Source organism: Rhipicephalus sanguineus, chromosome 5, assembly GCF_013339695.2.
Source record: "Rhipicephalus sanguineus isolate Rsan-2018 chromosome 5, BIME_Rsan_1.4, whole genome shotgun sequence".
Taxonomy (NCBI): domain Eukaryota; kingdom Metazoa; phylum Arthropoda; class Arachnida; order Ixodida; family Ixodidae; genus Rhipicephalus; species Rhipicephalus sanguineus.
In genome coordinates, this window is record NC_051180.1 from 58,743,931 (window position 1) to 58,765,541 (window position 21,611).

The 21,611-nt window shown below is 44.8% G+C and overlaps 1 protein-coding gene across 1 annotated transcript in view; it reads right to left on the reverse strand.

The window, feature by feature from the left end:
- Nucleotides 1-2,640: 2,640 nt before the first annotated feature.
- Nucleotides 2,641-21,611, reverse strand: part of LOC119393679 (GTP-binding protein 4) — a 31,167-nt gene continuing 12,196 nt past the window's right edge. Inside the window, exons 7-17 of the mRNA XM_037660796.2 lie at nucleotides 21,562-21,603; nucleotides 21,419-21,484; nucleotides 18,808-19,008; nucleotides 16,376-16,447; nucleotides 15,216-15,267; nucleotides 15,021-15,118; nucleotides 10,950-11,062; nucleotides 8,102-8,189; nucleotides 7,952-8,020; nucleotides 3,888-4,019; nucleotides 2,641-2,889 (exon numbers count right to left, since the gene is read on the reverse strand). Coding sequence (XP_037516724.1) covers nucleotides 2,737-2,889; nucleotides 3,888-4,019; nucleotides 7,952-8,020; nucleotides 8,102-8,189; nucleotides 10,950-11,062; nucleotides 15,021-15,118; nucleotides 15,216-15,267; nucleotides 16,376-16,447; nucleotides 18,808-19,008; nucleotides 21,419-21,484; nucleotides 21,562-21,603 — 1,086 coding nt within the window. The 3' untranslated portion in view covers nucleotides 2,641-2,736. The remainder of the gene's footprint in view (nucleotides 2,890-3,887; nucleotides 4,020-7,951; nucleotides 8,021-8,101; nucleotides 8,190-10,949; nucleotides 11,063-15,020; nucleotides 15,119-15,215; nucleotides 15,268-16,375; nucleotides 16,448-18,807; nucleotides 19,009-21,418; nucleotides 21,485-21,561; nucleotides 21,604-21,611) is intronic.

The window sequence follows — 21,611 nt, forward strand, 5'->3', positions numbered from 1 at the left end:
ATTCGTTTATCCGAAATGAACGCCAAAACACAGCAATAAACAAAGCCACAAGTACGTTTGAAGCCGCAAGTACGAAGACTAGGCAAAATTGTGTACTACCCATCATTCCCATGGTAGCTCAACGATCGCAGCGCCAGAGTCCCCTCTAGTTAATTTTAGGAAACTCTATGACCATGGGAATGATGGGTAGTACACAAGTTTGCCTAGTCTTCGTGCTTGCGGCTTCAAAAATACTTGTGGCTTTGTTTATTGCTGTGTTTTGTTTTCTTTCGGATAAAAGAATGGATCGTTGTGAACTTCGTGACCAGATTTGAATCGCTGAGCCTAAAGAAGTTGAAGTGGCGAAGTGGAACTGCTGACTTTTGCTGAACTTTGTTTTTCGACAAAGCAGATGCAGGCGACACGCAGCCAAACGGAGCCAAAAGAACGAAGTTTAGACAAATTTGTGTACTACCCATCATTCCCATACTGGCTGAAGCGTCATGCGTTGCAGCTCCCATAGACACTAGCGACAGAGTTCCATCTAGTAAGTACTGTAGGAAACTCTATGGTCAAGACTACATGTTTTCGCGAACATTCCTCAGTAAACGTGTTTTTGAAATCAGTGCGACTTACGGAAATACGTCGTTCATTTGCTATATTGAAGCAAAGTCCAGTAAATTTTCAAGGATTACAAGGAGCTCACTTATATCTAAGGAGTTTCAAGGGCCCTTGAATTAATGTTATCAAATTCAAGGACATTCAAGGATTTCAAGGGTCTGTGCGAACCCTGTCAATGCTGGAGGCTTGTCAACAGGATCCCACAGTTCAGGAGCCCAAACGGTAGCACACTGTCCCTAAAGCTGCTTGTATAGTACTCTAATGCATTGCTATCGCATTAATTGCTTAGCAATTCCAGCAAAACTGCGCAATTTCTTTTAGCATATTGCCTTCTATGCAGGTAATTCTACGCTGCCTAGGTCTACAGAGCTTGCATCTCACAATTTCAAGGTGACTAGAATTTCAAACAGAACAGAGTTAAAGTTGACGTCTTGCAGATAAGCATGCACCCCCGCATGGCATCAGCTTTGAGTTGAGAGGACATCACGAGTGGAGACGACAACACGCTCAGATCATACCATCAACCATAAGCACTTTTGCTCACGATTTCATACGTCACCTTACATGAAAACTAGGCTTGTCCAAATATTCGAGCACTTCGAATATTTGAACGAATAATACAGTATACGAATTCGCTTCGAGTCGAATTTAAATTATTGAAAATTTAGAAGTATTCGAAATGAACGAATAGGTGTATATTAGTGCGCTTATAACCCCCCTGTAAAGGTGGTTTCACTGCATTGGAGAGGTGCTATATCGTGAATACACCTTTCCAGGAAAAATCCGGCACTGTCCGTTTGTAACCTCCTGTAAAGGTCGTTTCACCGCTGTAGAGGGGTGCTGTACAGTGAATACACCTCTTCAGGAAAAATCCGCACTGCCGCGAAGCCTCACTTTGAGGTTAAAGGGGTGGTGCCACCATGTTTGTGGCTTGCGCGTTCTTTGCTGTAAGCGTTTCCTATAGCTCCAGGAAGCATGATGCACGCACCAAAATTCATGTATTCTCGCTAAATAATTTAATATCGCCTTTTGATGCGGACAACTTTCGGTTTCGGTTTCTGGGCGCCGAGGTTGGGCAGTGACGTAGAAGTGTAGGAGGCTTGGTCACGTGACCACACAAGGCTGTGACGCACTTCGCCAGGAAGCGATCGAAACTCGGCGAGTGATGTAGCAACCAATGCTTTGCCGGTACTATAGTGAACTAGAATATATTCTAGTTCACTACAGCCGGTACGTAAGTTGCGGAGGTGGCAGAGGTCCGGAGGTCACTCACGTCACTACAGCAGACCTGGTGTGACGTCACTACAACTTTCGTTGCCTTTCCTATACATCTACGTCAGAGTTTGCGCGCTAGCGATGGGCTTCGATCGGGAGAATGGGCATTTAGGTACACTTTGGAAGTGAATTAAAATATATTCTAAACGTTTGCTGTGTCCGACCCTTCGTGTGGAGTGTCCTTGCATACAGAGGCAACCCACAACAAGCTTGTTATAGCGTCGAAATTTGATGGCACCACCCCTTTAAATGAACATATTCCCTCACATCGATTCGTCATTTTTTAAGTTTCAAAACTTGTTATACCGGCTCATATGCTCCAAGTATAGTAAATTTTAAAACGTAACATATTATCATTTGCATTCTACCGAAAGGCAAATCCTGCAACTATTAGAAGTTGCTTGCACTTCCTTTGAACCAAAAATGACATTTGCACATGCCTTGTTACAATTTTAAAAAAATGTTGTGCAGGTATGTGATATATACTATTCGAATTTGATTCGAAATTATTCGACCAAAGTCACTATTCGCTTCGAACCTAAAATTTACTATTCGCACAAGCCTAATGGAAACGAATATTAATTTGTTTTCCACAAGTTGCATTTGCAAGTTGCAAGAAAAAGCCCAGCCGCGACATGTGCTTACACACTACTGTATTCAGAAATTCATTGCACGTTCTGTACTCTGTTTCTTTTTGCGCTAATATTTTGCACTCTTAAAAACACTACAGACCTTTGTTTCTAATTGAAGACAGACAAGCAACTGATGGCAGCAGTTCTCATTTCATATTTCTCGCACAAAATACAGTGTAAATAACACACAGTGGGCAAAAACATAGCAGCTGAGCCCTGCAAGGCAGCTTCACCGGCGATCTGCTTTGCCCACGCCTCTTCGGCCAGCCAAGAGGTGCTTGGGCCTGAGACTCGGAATGGTGCGGTCGCCCTCTCCTTTCCTGGCCTGCCTGTTCATTGTCCGCTGAGCCTTCTTGTTCAGCTTCTTCACCTTCGTCCTCATCTGCAAGCAAAACACCATGGCAATGATGACATGCAGGCACCCACAAAGCAAACTACTACACAAGCGCACCTGAGTAGCCTTATAAAAATCATCCCAGAATCACACACCAGCACTTATTCTTGCATGCCCCAAAACAAGAAGGCATGGAATTACTATTTAAAAAACAACAGCAAAGCTACAAAAATTGCAAATGTCAGGTAAGAACTGAAGTGTAAGTACTACTTCAAGTTTGAGCCTGCCCCCAGGAGTATCACTATCACAAGCCACATACAAACAAAAGCACCTACTCCTTTCGTTACTCTCACCTAACTATACCTTGAACAACCTGTTAGGACAAGCTAGATTACTGGGAGAGCTTCAAGGCACTGCAAATCAGCTGCACAGCTAATCTATAATGATGACCAACGAATACTTCAACTGCTTACAATGGACTATATTCACTATATTTCGGATTACACCTGCATTACCACACACAGTAGACACCTGTTAAATGGAACCTGCAGGGACCAAGAAAATATGTTCTGTTAACAGGAGTTATGTTTACTGAGAGATGACGACGGGTGCAGAATTCAAATACGAAATCAATCATATTAGAAGCAGTTGTTCCATTTAAGCAACAATTCTGTTTAAAACATTGCCATTTACTGAGAGTCTACTGTATACCACTTTTGATACCAAGATTAGCCAACGATGATTTTTCTTTTTTTTCCAGCACCTCCCTGAGATCGTCAAAGTGGTAAATCCTAAGAGTAGTAATAGAAGCTTCCCTAACCACAGGACTAGCCATGCTTGTCAGCAATGTGCTGACAATACCTTTAACCACATTGTCTGATAACCAAACTTTTTTTTTGTTAGAGAAATCTTAGCTTGAATTGGGAATTACACTCAATTCTTTTTCGTAGCCTGCGATGAGCCTGATTTATGTGTTAGTGACTTGTAGTCACATCAATATAATGGCACCAGTGCTGATATTTGCAGGCACAACGCATGCAGCTTACCTTGGCATCACGGATACCCGACTGGTCCCTTGGTGTCCTTGAGCTGCTGCGCACACGGCCTTCACTGTCCTCCCGCTTCCTCTTCAAAGGTCGCGGAGTCCTCACTTCGGATGCAGCTCTCTTGAAGTGTGTCTGAAACAGGAAGGAATAAGTTTAAGACACGAAGACCTGCTTTCTATCCCCTACAGAAAGGAGTTCTCTTGAAAACAAACATGACAAATAAGATAAGCGTGACATTAGAAATACGTCTTATGAGAACCTTGGACTAAATCAGAGAGAACTGAGCACTAAAGCAGCTCAGCGCACTAAAGGCGAATTCCATTGAGAGAACAGGAGAAGGGGCGCCGTGCAGTGAGTAGTGGAGGGCAGAGCACTGCGAGCAGGGCCACTCGATCTGCCACTGGAATGCGGCCCACATCCGGAGAGCAGGTGAGAGTGTGACGAGTGGGGATTAAAACATTCGAAGCCCCGGCATTCTCTGTGCGACAGCAGCAAAATACGTGCGAAATCTGTCAGTCGCATGTGCGCCATTATCTGAATGGTAGCACTTATGTAGTACATTTGTGCAACGACACATCCAGCAAGCATAGCTGCGTACACTTCGTAGCTGTCATCGTCGCTACCCGTACAAACGACACCAATATGACCAACAACAGTGGCGTCAAATTACACATGGTTTCTACCATTGCCGCCGCTCACTGACTGAACCAAATTAAAACAAATACAGAGAATGTGACGTTTAGAAGTCCCGTGGCTCTCTTTGCACTGCGCCTACTCTGCTTTTCAGACGAGAGCCCTACAAACTGCTCCTGGCTGCTCTCAACGCCGCAGAAGCGGTCACTTCCACTCCTGTTCGACCACTGAAACACGCCGTCTCTGAAGAGAGCACTTTCAGCATGCTTTTGAGTGCTTCTCTTCTCCCAATGGAATTTGCCATAAAGAAACATAGCTCTGGGTTGCCCTCATTTCAGTGCCCTTAAGATTTCATCACAAGAAATGCTTTCCCACAATAATCTTTTGTATTTGGAGGAAATGAGATGAGCGCAACAAAAATACAAGTAAATAAATGTTTAGAGGAAACAACTTTTTTTTTTTACTAGTGCTCCCTCAGATTCAAACTCGGTCTGCAAGTGCGAGTCCAAGTAAGCGCAAGCAAAAGATTATTTGAAAAAGAGTCTGAGCGAGTTCTACTTATTTTGTCAACATATATTTTCTCAAATCTTTTAAACAGCTTCTAAAAGCAATCATCCTCCATCAAGACTAATTCAACACAGTTCCACAATAAATGAAAAGGTCTTCACAAAGAAGACGATTGCTTTAAATTAAGATTTTTACGCAATGCATGCAATGTGTCCCAGCTAAGACTCGACTAATGAGGTTTTGTTAGTGGTGTCCTCGCACATACTGGTAAATATTTAATGTCAATGCTTAGCTAATTAATGAAAATTAATTACCTAATTAACTACATAACTGCAGACAGACATGAAATTCTGCATTGCATCGAAAAACATCCTAATGAAAAATTACCTGCCCCCTGCGTCATTACTAATTACATTTTCTGTGTCTTCAAGTTTGTTACGCATAAGGCAAACGAAGATGTGAAGCTAGCACATCCTGCAGTTGAGCACGAGAGCCGTGGGCACACCTCTCTCGCCTGCACTTCTTACCACAGTTTCGAATACGCTTGAACCCCTTTATATATACAGGGTGGAAGCGGGCTTGAGCGTTTTGGAGCAGCTCAGGGAGCAGGAATAATGCTGTTTTGGAGCAGCTTTGGAGCACAAAAATATGTGTTTTGGAGCAATGCAAGTTAGTCTTGGAGCAGAATTGTAGGGTCAAACATCATCCTTGTTTAATTTTTATTTCTGGTAAACGCAAGAAATTCCAACGATTTTAGAAAACATTCAATATTGATGAATCAACAGCACTTAAACAAATGATACATATACACACACGCGCGTACGTGTTATCATTAAAACATCACAGCTGTGATAAAGCAATGACTCAGGAAAACGAGATAAGCGATGTTTTGAATAGCTACACTTGACTAGACTGACAAATGAAAAACGTTCATGGTAATGAACGTTTTTCAGCAGCGGCGTTTTTGCGCCGCGTTTGCCGGGTTGCATTTTCGTCAAAACCCTACGCCGGCTTCAAAAAGTTCCTTCGAAATGCAAGGAGGTCAGCGCCGTCTGGAGGCATTGGAAGAAACCAAACAAACACGCGTCTGCACCCTCTCCACTTCTCGGACGAGCGGGCGATGCGCCGCGCCAGGCGTTTTCTTTTCTACTTCGAGTAGGAAGACGCGGCGGCGTGATTTTTGAGATAGCGTTCATCAAAAATGATGCGCGCGACCCTCCGTCCACGCGTCAGTCGCGCAGATATCAAGCCATTCGGGACGCAACAGCGCGATTTCGCGAAGGCGTTCGTCAAAAAACGCGCTTAAATCGTGCCAAAAATTGCGCCACGCGCTTCCACCTTTTCCCTTCAAGTTCCAAGATTTGTCAATTATTGGTGTCGGGTATATGCACGCAAATATGGCACTTGAGGTGCGATGATACTAGATATCGCAAGTGCACAATTTGTATCCCGTGGTTCTGTTTTCGTACTACCTCACATTCGTCTTTTCAGTAATAAACGTTCCAAGTGTCTATCTTGTTCTTTTTTGTATATTTCTTCACTCGCCACCTCATGTACCAAGCCACACACAGCCACGGTGGCGAGCGGCATGTCACGTTGTGCTGCGGATGGTACGAGCTACAGCGTACTCGACCACGAGCCGAGCGCAGGTTCTGACGAGCCAAAATCGAATGACGCAACCGATCGCACTAGCGAGACTAAGCTCGTCGCTGCACGAGCGCGTTTACATGCTGCATTTATAACGTCTAAGGGCTGGTGTGCAATGCAACAAATTCTGCACATAGAGAGGCATGCTCTCGCTAAAAAAAAATGAGTTTCAGAAATGGTCCAATCGACTTACACAAACCGAAGCCCTGTGAGTGATTTCGCAGTTGGTAGTAGCTTCATTGACCACAAACGGATAAAACAAATTTTTCGTTTAAATGCAGACTTAAGAAACAAAATCCATATTACACATTGAGCTATACAGTGGTTTCCTTAATGCAAAGTTTCTAATAATGGTCGCGCGTTTACGTTTGCGGCAGCTGCTCGCACTATCTTCATGGCTTCACATCAAATTAAATATTCGCAGTAAATAGAAGCTTTTCGACCTTATGAAGCGTCAACGCACTTACTTTTATTCATGTTCGCAATCCCAGGCCACGATGACAACAACCGCCTCGTGCGCGCAGCGCGCCAAAAGACTCCGCTGCCGCCGACGTCACAATCGAAATATGGCTGCACAACTCACTTTCTTGTTCGCTAGGTTTTTCGCGCCTTCGACAAGGTCGCGAGAGCGCGCCAAGTGATGTGATGATGATATAATGATATAAACTCGCTTGGGCGTGCCATGACACGGATGACAGCGGCACCTGAAGGCACCAAACATAGCCTCGGTGATCGGTTCCGGCAGCGCACCGGAGCCCATCGCGGAGGCCGTGCACCAAAGACCGCTTGGGAGCACTTTAGGCGCAATAATGCGTTTTGGAGCAGGATGGCGCAGCAAAAGCGCATTGGCGCAGCGTGGCGCAAATGGCGCAGCACTTCCACCCCTGTATATATGAGGCATGAATCAGGAAGCAGTTCTTGTTCCTCATATGAGGAACAAGAACTGCTTATAAGCGGGGCACCATGTTCTCATTTTCTGATCAACCTCTATTTTGATGCAGGCACAATGGTGTCTCTTACACCCATTTCTCTCTCACATCAGCATCTCTTATAGAGAGGTTTAACTATATCACAGTCCATTCTATGTGAACAGTGATCTTGAATTGCCACTTGATATTGTGTTTTGCATCCTGTATTGTTGTAGTAGTGATATATTTGCCAAGCTATGCTCTAGAAGCGCATGAACTTTGTTTATGCAGGCCTTCTCCACTGCCCACGCTATAATGAGACTATGGCGATGCAACAATCCAGTAAATAAAAGAAAATAAAATACTTACCCTGCCCTTGTCAAGCTCTACACCAAGATCAGACATTTCTGTGCGCAGCCTGCTCACGCTGCGTTCCCTCTGGAAAGAGAAAAGAAGCGCGATGTAGACACACTACCATCAAGAGACGACAAGAGGAAGAAAAAAAGGATGACAGTCTACCTTCTTCATTATAGGCCTTGAAACCTTCGGTTTCGTGGTGTTGTCTATCTTGGAATTGATTGCCAGAATGGCCTTCTTCTTCCGAATCCTGGGAAAGAGAGAAAACGAGAATTCCGGTGGTAGGTGACATACTGTCACAAAACTATAATGATTGACACGCTGCACATGCAACAGAACATAAAGAGATTATGCTTTAGCACACGGAAAGATTTCTGTGAACAGCATTTTTGCTCTACACAATCGATAAAACATCATAGTGGAGCAGATACGAGACGTGCAACCATGCATACATCATCACAGCGTTATAAGTATTACTCTTACTGCAAGTAGACAATGCTGCAGTGATGTTCCTCACATGTGGCAATTAAAGCGTATTGCTGGGGCCGCATTATTGGTCAATCCCTTGCACGCACTCATTTAAATCACTGCATGAACTGACGATAATAAATACATACAATCATTATCAGAAAACCACATCAGGGATGCGCCATAGTAAGCATTCAAGCAAAAGTTGAACTACACCTAAGGATGTTCAATCGAGAGAACTGCCACGAACCGTACTAACACTCCCTCCTAGTCTTTCTTCGGAATTTCGGACTTCGCCTTTATGTTTAACTATAGCTTTGCCTCCGATAAAACATGGCAAAGTTTCATAAAAATAAAGGATCATAAAGAGCTCTCTGTTTTCCGCTGACCACGTTCAAAACACCTCCACGAAGCAGCATATGGCATACACAGAATGCACTGAAGTTATCAAAACAACACGCCTTATAATGTGCACCCCCCGCATTTGTTCCACACATTCGCAGGCTAACGCACTGGAAGCCAACTTGGCTAACGGCATCATCTTCCATTCAGAAATACAGTCAAACCCGTATATAACGAACTTGAAAGTGGCGCGAAAATTGGTCATTATACCAGTAGTTCGTTGTAGATGGACTCGCCCTCAAAAACCTGTACGTAGCAACCTAGCTGCTTTATTTTTCTGCAAAATTTTGTTGAAAAGTGCTAACAATCCCTCCAGTGACAAGTTAAGCCTTTTCACACTGCGAAGCGACGCCCGCTGCGTGCACGAGTGAATTAAACCACCTTTCAGTGAAATGACACTGTTTTACTGAACCGCAGTACCACCACATGGAGCCAATCATCTCTGGCTAGTCACGTGCAGTGCGTCGCCTACTCCGCTCACGCCATCACTGCCGGATTCGTTGTGCCTGCTTCACTTCGGACCGTGCACGGTTGTGGTGAGTAGCCTGTTCATTCAACGTGGCGAAGGCAAGCATTTCGCGAGCAACATGCACTCAGAGTCTCCGTGATACTCTGACGGTTCTGCACAATGAGGCGCGGTGCGCTTGGGTTGTTGCCTAATAAAACACGCAGTATAAGGAACCCACGCTCAAGTTTACGGCGCGACGACAGCGCTGCGCTGCGGCTCTGGAGAGAAGCTCTGGTAAAACTGGGGGCACGCGCGGCCGACTTAGCCTGTTTGTTGGCAGCGGGAACGCGCGCGCGCGTTCCTCAGTCTGTGCGGGTAACTGGGGCGCCGCGCCGACAGCTTGGCACGCTGAACCCTCTCTGTAAGTGAACCGAGGTTTCTCGGTGCCCATGCCGCTCAACATCAGCGAGCTACTTTCGTTTCCACGAAGCAACATGCACTTTATCTCGTACAGCGCGGTGGCAGCAAACTTGCGGCCGGCAGTATTGTGCGCTTGTACTGCATGCACCGACGCCAATCCGAACAGTTTACGCCACACGTGCAGCCGAGCAGATAGCCGCAGATGACTGTGATAAGGCTGTTGGCGATAAGCCATAATGGCATGTTCATCGCCGGCGGCCACATCGCCTTCGCTCTCTTCCGATGCTTATCCGTGAAGGCGTCGCCGAAATTGCGCGGAAATCGTAATCATTGATCGAATGGTCTCTGCCGTTACCGAAAACATGAAAGACATTTTGCGGCACATTGTGGCGTCAACGCAGTAAAATTTTATGTGCTGAAAAATTAACGCGGTCATCGCTTATTGCATTTTATGGCTTCTTGTGTTCCAAGGCATATGTTCGTAGGCGGTCGTAGCTGCAGAGAACGGCACCAGAAAAGGTTGCCATGCGAAAACTAACCGCAAGGCTTCATGCTGCCTCCCATGTTTCTTTTTTTTTTATTCCTCACAGCCATTCTGCCACTGAAGGAATGCCTGGAAAGTGAGAGACCTTGCTCGCAGTGTCCGAAATCAGCGTGCGGTGCTCGCTGATCTAGGGTATTTTTGTCAAGAGCACGATGTCGCGAGTAAACTGGAGTGGGGCATGCGCGAGCGCAGGCCTCTCTCATGCTTTAGAAGGCCTGTTTTAACTTTTTTTTTCACTTCGCATGCGCCGTATTTTTACTGCGGCCGTGTCTGAAGTGTTCGTTGTAAAAGTAGGAGGCTTTGAAAAATGTTCTCTATATGTGGATGCAATTTCAATGGGTAGCATAGAAAAATTGCAAGTGCACTGAAATATGGTCGTTATAACAGATAGATCATTATATCTGGAATCGTTATAAGTGGGTTCATCTGTAGAAGATTTAGTTTGGCGGATTCTGCAAAACCGGGTATCCAAGTTCCAGCCATCATAGAACTGTAACTTGAAAAGCTGCAATGCAGAGGTACAAAAAGCAGCCTAACACCAAATTTTGTCATGGCCAAAACAACCAACAGCATCCGGAAATAAAGTGTTGAAGATTCTATATGTGTAACAACTCGTGGAGAAAAAAAAATGGCAAGATCTCTTTACAAACATCCAAACCAGACACTTATACAGGTTACCACGATGCAGCAAGAAGCAACGATGAAAGAGAAAAGCATGGTGTGCTTACTGTCGAGCAAGGCTCCTGATTTCCTTCATTTCCTCGTCTTCCTCACTCTCAGGGAAGTCATAGAAGCCCGCCTGCTCACGCAACTCTTCCTCTGCTTCCAGTTGCTTCAGTTTCTGTATATAGAACCGCACATGAGCCGTGAAAAAATGCCATACAAGCCTTCAGTGAGACGGAAATTCTATAGGGGCAACACGAAGCAAACCACCCCCCAGAAAGTACAGAAAGCTCAAACCATTCAGCAGCTAATGTTATTCAAGTGCCCTCCTTTGTTTTGTATAACAAAACCCCCAAAAGATGAGATTTCTATAAAACCTATAAGACGGAGATAGAAATGTTGGACACAGTCACAATGCCATTGAAGCATGTGCCAAGTACTATCATATATTTTAACAAAGCACAAGAAGCCTATGGCTATGCTGACACCGGAAATAACATTTGCTCAGCCCAGATGCATTTTTACATTCAGGTCAATGTGGGTTCGTATGCACTGATGTAGCCTACCTAACAGCATTCGTTGCACACACCTCCATTATACGCCTTTGTAGAGCACCAGTACATGTCTGAATGATATCTAGTATGTCATTTGGGAGGCTGCAATAACACTAACACAGGTTGTGCGAAACTCTTGCATGGTATAAGCAGAGTTCTTCAATGGCTTTTCTTGTCAAAGAATTGTGACATCGTGCCATAGGAGAGGTTCATTTGATGCAAAAGGCTGCCACAGCATGGTGCCGCTGCTTGCGAGAGTGCATCCTTACAGGAGGAAAGGCTGCAGCTGTTCTTTGGGAAGGTGCTGCGGCCTGAGTTGAGTGGGCATCTCTCGCCTGGCAGCTGTATTCGCCCAGAGGTATACTCTGTATTCCGGCGCCATTTAAAAAAATCGGCTGCATTTTATTTTAGTGGTGACATAATTGTGTTAAATTATTTGTCTTGATGAATATAAGTAGTCATGTAGAACTTGTCAGTAAACACACAGGTAAATAACTGCGTTTTCGCTGTGCACCATTTGAAATTGCCTTTGTTTCACGGTAAAGACGCCTTTTGATACTTTGGCCGTTCCATATACTTTTTTTTTTTTTTCCCATGGTTCGAAATTGGGGGGTCGACCTATATTCCGGTTTTTACGGTAGCTCAATTGGTGGAGCGACCGCCTCAGAAAGGCGCTGGCCCCGGGTTCGATCACAGGACCAGGATGAATTTTTCTTCAACTAGAAGCTTTTCTTTCTGAGAAATGAGTATGGATTTCCCTCTGGCTTCGTGCAACATACGGCTGGTTCTCAATTATCCCATTCATAAATATGTGTACCTATTCTATTTTGCAAACATGTTAACCTTACTGAAAATAACATCTTCAAATATCATAGTTAAATAAGAGCAAGGTTCTAAAACTTCAATGACCCAAAAAGCCTAATAAAAATAAGGCCTAGAAGAAAGGGCGCGTGTAAGCAGAACCTCGTTGATACGTTTCCGAAAAAAACGCGGAAAATAAACGTATGATCCGGGAAAACGTACGATCCGAATCCAGTAAAAATTGAGGCTGACAAGCCCATATTGAGGTGCAAGGGCAAAAAACATTTATTTCTCAAAAAACATGGAGGGACTCTTCGATTTTCGAAGTCCTGGCATCACGCTGGCCAGAGGTCAGCCAGCTAGTTCTGGCCCTGACCGAAAATAACGTCGTGGTCACGTTTATTGAAATCCCGAGACAACCCGAATATTGCAAAATCGAACTCTGAGACAACCAGCGTAAACGTAAAGAAACGCTACCGCCATGTCAGCAGACGAAACTTTGCGTCGCATGAGCGTCGGTTCTTTCTGCATTGTCGCTTGGAAATATGGGGCTAGGTTTGCCGAAGAGCAGAAGTGATATTCTCGAACATACGCATTTGGGATACGATCACGTACGTTCGAAAGATCACGCGTGACTCGCCCCGTCCGTGAAGAAAACTGCCGCCCCTCTAAAGGTTTAACAAGCTCAACTCTTCGCAGTGCATGTAACAATCGCGGTACAACACGATATGCGATATCTCGCGAGAGTGATAAGCGTCCCCGAAAGCGACAGCTGTTCGCGGCTATCGCATACTACGTCGCACACTCGCCCTGATCAGTTTGCGTTCTGTCTTAACTTGAGACATGCGCTGGTATGTTCGCCGCCACTCGTTATCGCACCATCTCGCACGGCGAAACGGGCTTTAAAAGATAACGCCCGGCGTAATGGCAACCGAAGGTGAAGTCCTCAAGCGCCCGCACTGCGATCTGTCGAGTCCTCACAAAGATGGCGGCGAGCGCACATCGTCTCGTTTTTGGCGTCTGATAACCAGAAACCTCCTAGATATCTTCCAGAACAAATCTTTTCTGTCAGCTTCTGACGACCCGCTGGTAGGCAGAACTGCCCAGCCAGAGAAATACGAACGCCGACTGGAATTGCGCCGGGCGGAGCAACCCAAAAACGATTGCGCTCCGGGAGAAAAGTGTGCGGGAAATTATCGGCCATATTGACTAGGCACAATGGCGGCGTTGCTATGGTTACGGGTCGCGGCGTGTTGTGCAGCGGTGGCGATGCGGCAGCGGCATGTGCGTTTCCGCGGCAAGCCGTTCGAAGATTGTGACGGCCCGCGTCGCCGCGTGGTTGACAGAGAGCGGCGATCGAGCAATTCGGAAGAGACGCGGAGGGGACAATTGAGCAAATCAGAGAAAGCACGGAGGGGGGAAAGGCACTGCGGAGAAGCTGCCGTCGCTGAGAGGGCCTTTTTTTGCACACCTGAATGAGAGTTTCCGAGTAGAAAACGTATCATACGACCCCAGTTTTCCGCGGTGCTGAACGTTGCTGCCGAATAATCGTATTTTCCGGGAACGTATTAACCAGAACATATTACACACAGCTGTATTGAGTTATTTTTAATTTTCGCGATTTCGAGCGTAGGAGCCGGGAAATCGTATCAAGCGGGAACGTATCAACGAGGTTCTACTGTATATAGAGCTGCATCAATGTGTATACAGAGCTGCATCAGCAGCTGAGTAACTTTAAAGGGACTGTCTACCGCTCGGAAAATTTTTTCTGATTATGGTGAAAATTAGAAGATCGTTCGTCACATCGGCGGCAACGAGCATGCTTTTGCCCCATAAGAAAGGAATCATATTTTTAATTTGATGTTGAAAATCGTGAAAGAATGACCGATATCGTCACTCAACGGCGATGTGGTTAAATCTACTGAGTGTAGGACAAGAAATCCTCGCAGGTAGACTCATTTTGCTTAAAAACAAACATGTATAACTTGAAATTGTATTTTACGCACGACAGCTTTCGGTTGCGTCAGAGAGTAAATTTTTGCTTTTTTTTTTTCTCATGCATCCTAAAAGACGCCACCCGATGGCGCTGCTTGCGGCACCGTCTTCGATTTCGTCTGCTTCAACTCATGCGCTATGACATGCGGCCGTCCGCACTGGCCGTACCGTGCCGCTGTATTGTGGTTAGGATGCGTCACATGTGCTGCGCCGTGAAGGCGTCCATTTATCATCTATTTTTGATGAATCAACTTGGTTTGGATTGCAGCAGCAGTGCTAAATAAACGCATAGACTGCGATTACAGCAAAACAAGTGTTATGTAATTGTATAATAAGGCTTCATTTAACCGCTAGCGCGCTGAAAACGACTGTTACATTCATTAAATTAGTGTTTGGCAAAAATAAAGTAATCCTACAGAAATCACTTGTGCTTTCGGTTTTAATTTTTACCAGCACTACAATCCTCATCACGTCCACCAACCAGTGTTGTAGGCATGTTTCACGCGAATGGAAGAAGACCGAACGCAGATCGAAAAACTCTGTTTTAAAAATTTCTGCTCACTTTCCAGAGAAAGCGCTGCAAGGTTAGACACTACAGACGCTACGCTTTCTATTGCGGTACAAAACAGAAAAGCGGTGAAGTACGGTAGAGTCCCTTTAAAATTTAAAATAAAACATGATGCCAACACCTTTGACAAGTTGCCAACCAACCATTCATAATATTACACTAAAAATATTACTGCAGTAAGAGACGCATGCCACATACAATTCCAAGTGTTCGCGTACCTCAAAAATTTCGGGATCGATGTAGTCGGCGATGTTGTGTCCTTCCCAAATCTCAGGAATGACGTCGTACTTCTCATCTTCAGGCAGGTCATATTTCTCTGGAGACAGAACAAAAGACATCAAGCATGAACAAATCCCACTCACAAGGGCTTAGAAGAAGCACAATGCACAATGAAACGTCCTGCTGTTACTCACTCTTCAGATCCAATATGTAGTCATCGCCAAGTTCAGCCTCAATGTCCCGTTCCTAAGGAAACGGGGAAAGAAGAGCAATCGACATAAAGCTCAAATTAAAGTCAACAAATTCACAAAGGTAACGTCTATAATTCACAAGTGAAGAGAACACTTAGAGGGTGATGGAAAGGCACAATTTAGAGCCGACATCCCTACAAAGAAATTAAATTCTAGGATTTTACATAAGAAAACCACAATCTGATGACGAGGCCATTCAGAATTTTGCCTCATGCCCACAAGGTGCATAAGGTGAGCAGAAAACTGAACTCTGATCACCTTGGTTTTCTTTTTAATCTGCACACAATGCACAGTACAAGACATTTCTTGCATTCCAGCCCCATTAAAGTGAAAACGCAGTGGCCAGTATAGTATAATACATGCAGCCTCGAATTCGAAGCACAGAGCCAAACCACTAGGCTAACACAAAAGGTACCTAACTGTTTGACAAGATGAAATCATTACATCTCTGACGACACCAAGTAAGCGCTTGTCTTCATCAAAGGAATAGTGGCACATACTTATAAGGTTGCAGAAACCCTACAGTGTACTACTCACAAGTAAAGCATTACTTTTATAACTAGTATAAACTTGCGAAACAAAAACGCCTTAATTTTATACCACTAAAGTTGGCTCTGAAATGATAGACCTGGAACCATAAACATTATGATCACACCATGACAGAAGAGCAGAATTTGCCAATTCAGTATAGAAATAAGATTGGTGTGATCACGCAAACCATTTAAAAAAATAATACACTTCTTCCGGCTGTGCTCAAATGTGGCAGCTGCAGCCATCGTGGGAACTAAGCAAGCTGGTGTATATCGACGTTGAGACATGTTAATCACGTAGGTATCACAACCGATTTGTGAGAGCGTACATTCTAGGTATGTGTCTTGGGCGACTTTGGCACTGGCCAGTATATTTTCCAGGCTTACAAGGCTTGGACCTTACATAAAGTCCAGAAAGTTGCTGCAGGTCAGTAATCTCATCGAAAGGACAAGTATGTGTTGAAATGTTGGCTCCTGGTGTAGGCTTCCACTGTAAAGTCACTCACAATCACATCAAGAGTTCACATTCCCATAGACCCTCTTTCTGGTTTGCATGCGAAGAAGCAGTCATACCAGTTTCTTTTTGGCCCCATCTGCCTCCATCTTCTTCTGAAGTGCAGCTTCAGGTATGAAGGGTGGTCGCTCCTGGAGAGAAAGCACGCATTTTGTAGAACAAAGGAAGAAGAATGAATTAGGGGGGGGGGGGGAGGCATGGCTTGTGGAGATATTTGCCGTATTTTATGTCCAAACCTGATGAAACTAAATAGACTTGTTTGGTCCTTCATGCTGATTTCAAATACCGTATTTACTCGAACCTAATGCGCACCTTTTTTCCGGGAAAACGTGTCCAAAAATCACATGCGGATTAGAATTGAATACTGAAAAATAAAAACTCGGTTATCGTATTGCCATCGACATTTCAAAATGGCCGCCTCCTACGCGCCTTGGCCATTTCTGCCATTTTTTCAGTTCGTACGTGTGCTGAGGAGATTGTCATCCCGTTCTGCGTTCACATCGATGGCATGGAAGTGCCGACTCCAAATACTCGACGAGTGTACCACGATGCCGCATTGAAAAGAATAGTTATTACATGTGCAGAGAAACAGACGGAAATCGGGCCACATCGCGGTCGTTCGTAGTTCCCGAAACGTGCGTGCGAGACTGGCGCAAACAGAAGCAGAAGATTTTTTACAGCAAAGCTTCACGAAAAGGTTTCAGTGGACCAAAGCAAGGCCGGTTTCCCGAAATCGAAGAGTGTTGACAGCGACAAGGAGTTGTCCGACAGCAACGAGGACTGATCCGTTACGCGACTCGTATCGCCGCCGTAGTGATGAGAGTTTTAGCGGCAAGGCCCGCTTTTTGACTTTGCGTTTTACTTTTTTGAAACTTTAGTTCTTTAAAACGCAAATACTTGTTCTTCTGAATGTGCGAAGTTTGACTCCTACGGACTTTTTTTGTGCTTCTCTCTCACGAAAAATGGATGCACGTTACAATCGATGTATTACTTTTATTATTTTTTTTTTGGTCGCAGAAAACGGGTGCGCGTTACAATCGAGGGCGCGGTAGAATTGAGTAAATACGGTATACAATAATTTTTCTTGTAGGTAAACTGGTTTACGAGGTACACAAAGCTGCCTCTCTATTTTTTTCCGGAGACAACAGAAAAAAAAAAGACCATTCAGCAGAAAATGCATATTATCAGATAGCTACAATACTACAATATGCAATAAGTGCAACGCTGCAAACAGTTTTCAGGTCGAATTATAACTAGTCGTTCTGCAGATGATCGAAACTCAATGTTTGTACCATGACTACCGTAAAGAAACAAAATCAAATTTAAAAAATCTATGAGCAGAAAATGAGAGTTCTGCTCTCAGCACTTTGTGATACACAGCTTGGGCTTTATGTTAAAAAAGTAATTACAGCTCTAGCTGTTCTAGATCATGAGATATCACTCCAACAAGCTAAATAAGTTTTTAATATTCAGCTCATACTCGTTGCACAGATCTAAACTGTGGATGAAATACTACCGTATTTACTCGATTCTACCGCGCCCTCGATTGTAACGCGCACCCGTTCCAACCGCCGCGCACAAAATTCCAAGGAGCACCTTGAGTTCCCGGGAGCTATCGACGGATCGACATTCGACGAGTTCATCAGTGCGGACGATGATGTCGCCATCATGGGTGAGCTACAAGATGAGAGCTACGTTGCAGACGTCGTGCCGACCACGAGCCAAAGCGACAGCAATAAGGAAATTGACGATGGTCCACTGCCTACATCCTCCGACGTGATTAGTGCACTTGCGTTGGTCCGGCGCTATTGCGTGAATGTGGAAGGCTGCTCCGACTCGTTGGACAACGTGGAGGCGTGCGTGCTGTCACAGGCAGCGAAGTGGTTAACACAGAAGAAAATCCAGGACTATTTTGTTCCAAAGTAGGGCACGCAAGTAAGCCACCATATTAATAAAGTACTTTTCTTATTGTTATGTGCCTTTGTGTCAAAATACTATAGCGGGCCTATATCGAATTATGCCATATATCGAACTAATAAACGTTTTTTGGCGAGTTCGATATACCCGGGTTCGACTGTACCAGTGGCGATGTCACAAGGTGGTGCCAACTCAGATGAGCACTCATCTTTACTTTAAAACCAAATTAAAACATTTTAAAAGCAACGTTCACCACTAATAATCGGTCAGAAGTGCCCACATATACAGGACAATTAAACAACATAAACATTGCGAGGTCTTGATTTTGGTGTAAGGAATCCTTTAAGGGCTTGTTTCTTCGTTAGACACAACCTCATTAAACCAACAGACAATAAAGCCAAGGGGACAAGAGAGGCACAGAGGACATTATTAGTAGGAGGTAACTGTAGTTAGCAATGAAGACACAAATGAAGACATAAAAAGGAATTCATTTCTTTTTCATGACAGAAAGGTGGGACTGAAGGTAGACGAGTTTCCCCTCAGGCAAAAAGAACCGTCTGACGACAACCCTTACCTTGCTGTCTCGGGGCGTGGGCATGGCAACGTGCAGGCAGTTCAGGATGCCCTCAATCTTCCTGCCCTGCATCTTCACCTCCAGTCTGTGGGCCAGCAGGCGGTCGCAGGCCTCATTGCGTACCTCAGCCACCCCTTCTTCGGTCACAGTGCTCATCTCCAGCACAGGAATGGACTCCTCGGCCAACTTCGAGAAAAGGGCCTGCAGAGGGACCCCCCCCCTGTTAAATACCATCACTTGGAAGGACGCAGTTATGTTTCGTTCATTGTAATTAATTATGCCAACATGCCAGTTCTTCCCTTTCATTAACCTTCCTGGACATCTGCATGCATTTGCAGAACTGATTTGCCACACTCAGTATCCCTGCGCTTCGAGTTGACAATCCCTTTGCCCTCACATTGCAACCTGTAATAATAATTGTTGGGGTTTTACATCCCAAAACCCCGATATGATTATTAGGGTCACCACAGTGGAGAGTTCCGGAAATTTTGACCATTTCGTGTTCTTTAATGTGGACTTAAATCTAAGTACACGAGCCTCTGGCCTTTCGCCTTCAATGCGGCCGCCGTGGCAGGGATTCAATTCCACAACCTTTGGGTCGGCAGTCGAGCACCATGCTGCAATATGTTAGCCTCCAGGTGAGCTGAGATGGTCAAGCAACAGCCTCGGAAAAGTGTTGGTCCCGGGTTTGAATCCCAGACCAGGATGAACCATTTGTCAAATGGGAATGGGAAGCTCTTGTTCTGAGAGATTCATGCAAATTTCCTTTATACCATTGTGCTAAAATGGGTGGATCACAAGGAAAATGTTAAGTGAGTTGGCATTTCATATTCACAAAAATGCTGCCACTGTTGATCAGCGCTGCGCTTATTCCTCTCCTTGCAGTGTATCTAGAGCTGGAGATGAAGGTTGCGCAGTTTAACTGGGAGCCGCACTCGCATTGTGATTGCTACCGGGGACTTCAAAGCGCATCCAAATTAATGCTGTCAAGACGGTTGTGACGTTTTACGAGGATAATGCTTGAGCCCATCTTTTGGCTTTCTGCCATGTGGAACTTACGTGTAAATAAATGACATTTTCACTGTGCACCATTTGAAATTGCGTTTCTTTCACGGTGAAAACGCCTTCTGATACTTTGGCCGTTCCATGTACTTCTTTTTTTTTCGATTTTCAGTAGTTCGAAATGGGGGGGGGGGGGGGGGTCGACCTGTATTCGAGTCCGACCTATAGTCCGGTTTTTACAGTAAAGGCGAAACCCCATATGCGCGAAATGCACGCGACAGCGACGAGGGATGCTATGATCGACAAAACGAGCCGTTCGCGCGACGTGTCGCGTGGTCGATTTCGCGCGATCGCTCGGTTTTTCAGATTTGGAATCCGTCCATCGCCCGGAAGTGCTGTGCTCAGGCAGCCAATAGCAAAACACCGGAACAAGATGCATCAGTGACGTATTGCTGATTGCCGCCACTTTCTCGTCGATGCGCATCAACAACGTTAATCAACATGGCCAACGGCGACGAGCGCAACATTGACATTGTTGAATGTGAACGCGGACCTCAGGGACGGGAACTACAAGTCCCGCGCCGTCCGTGACGCGGCTTGGTGGCACACAGCAGCAGTGATGGGATCGAAAAAAAAAATGCTGCAAGACGATAAACATTTTATGTACCATTATGCAACAAAACATCGTATTTAACATTGCATACCGCTGACAACGGGCCACTTTTGGTACGAGTAAACGCCCTCATACCAGCAACAGTGGAGATTGTTCGCCGAAGCCGTCGTGTGAATGGGGTTTGCCAATCCAAGCGACTGCTTGCGCGAAGACGATCTACATCGTGTCGCTCATCGCAGTCGTGTGCATTTCCGCATATATGAGGTTTGGCCTTCACACTATTCGCACAAGCCTAATCAATATTATGCATAGCAGTGCTTTAGTAATCGAGAAATTAAGCTAAATGTAGAACACAATTTGCGCCACCATTGGAATATTCTGGAACACAAGCAAATGACATATTAGGGCCTTAGTACAATTAATCAGACGTACTGAAACTACTCGTGACAAAAAACATTTCAGTGCATTACAAGTCTGAATAAAACACAAATCATGCGTTTCAGTCTCACTCGCGTAAAAAATACCTAAGTTCTTGACGTTACTCTTGAGAAACAAGCAAGTTCTATTTTCGCCAGGCCGTGCTCTGTGAAAGCCCCTTACTCTAACTGCGCCAGCTGTTGGCAAATCAACAAAGGCCGTTCTTGGAAGCAGCATAGCTTCAATTGCACTATGTGTGGACCACTAAAACGTGATTTCCTTTCAAACTAGCCATTTCCTTGGCACGAAACCAGCACGAGGTTTCTGGAACACTCGTTCAACAATCCACAACAACTTAATATTTGACTTTAAAGTCCCTTGAAGAGATTTTCATCCCTTTCAACCTTCCTAAAGCTTTTTCACAACGATTAACAAGTACACTATTGCCGAAGCTTAATATTTTAATGCAGCTCTGTTAATTTATTAATTTAGGGTCTTTAATGATCTTAATTCGCTACACTTTAATCACAAGGAGGGTTTCAGTGGAATCAAAAAGGCATGCATGAAGGTTACACATACCTTGGACTCAGGGGCAAGATCAGCCGGCCTGACAATGTCCACCTTGTTGACAACTACAAGGAACGGCTGAAAGCAAGCAAAATGAGGAATGATGTTCCATATGAAAGAGTCACAATCAAACAAACTTCAGAAATTGTACTTACCTTGTTTGCGAACAGTGGCTTGATGTTGAACAAAAGTTTCATCTGTAAAC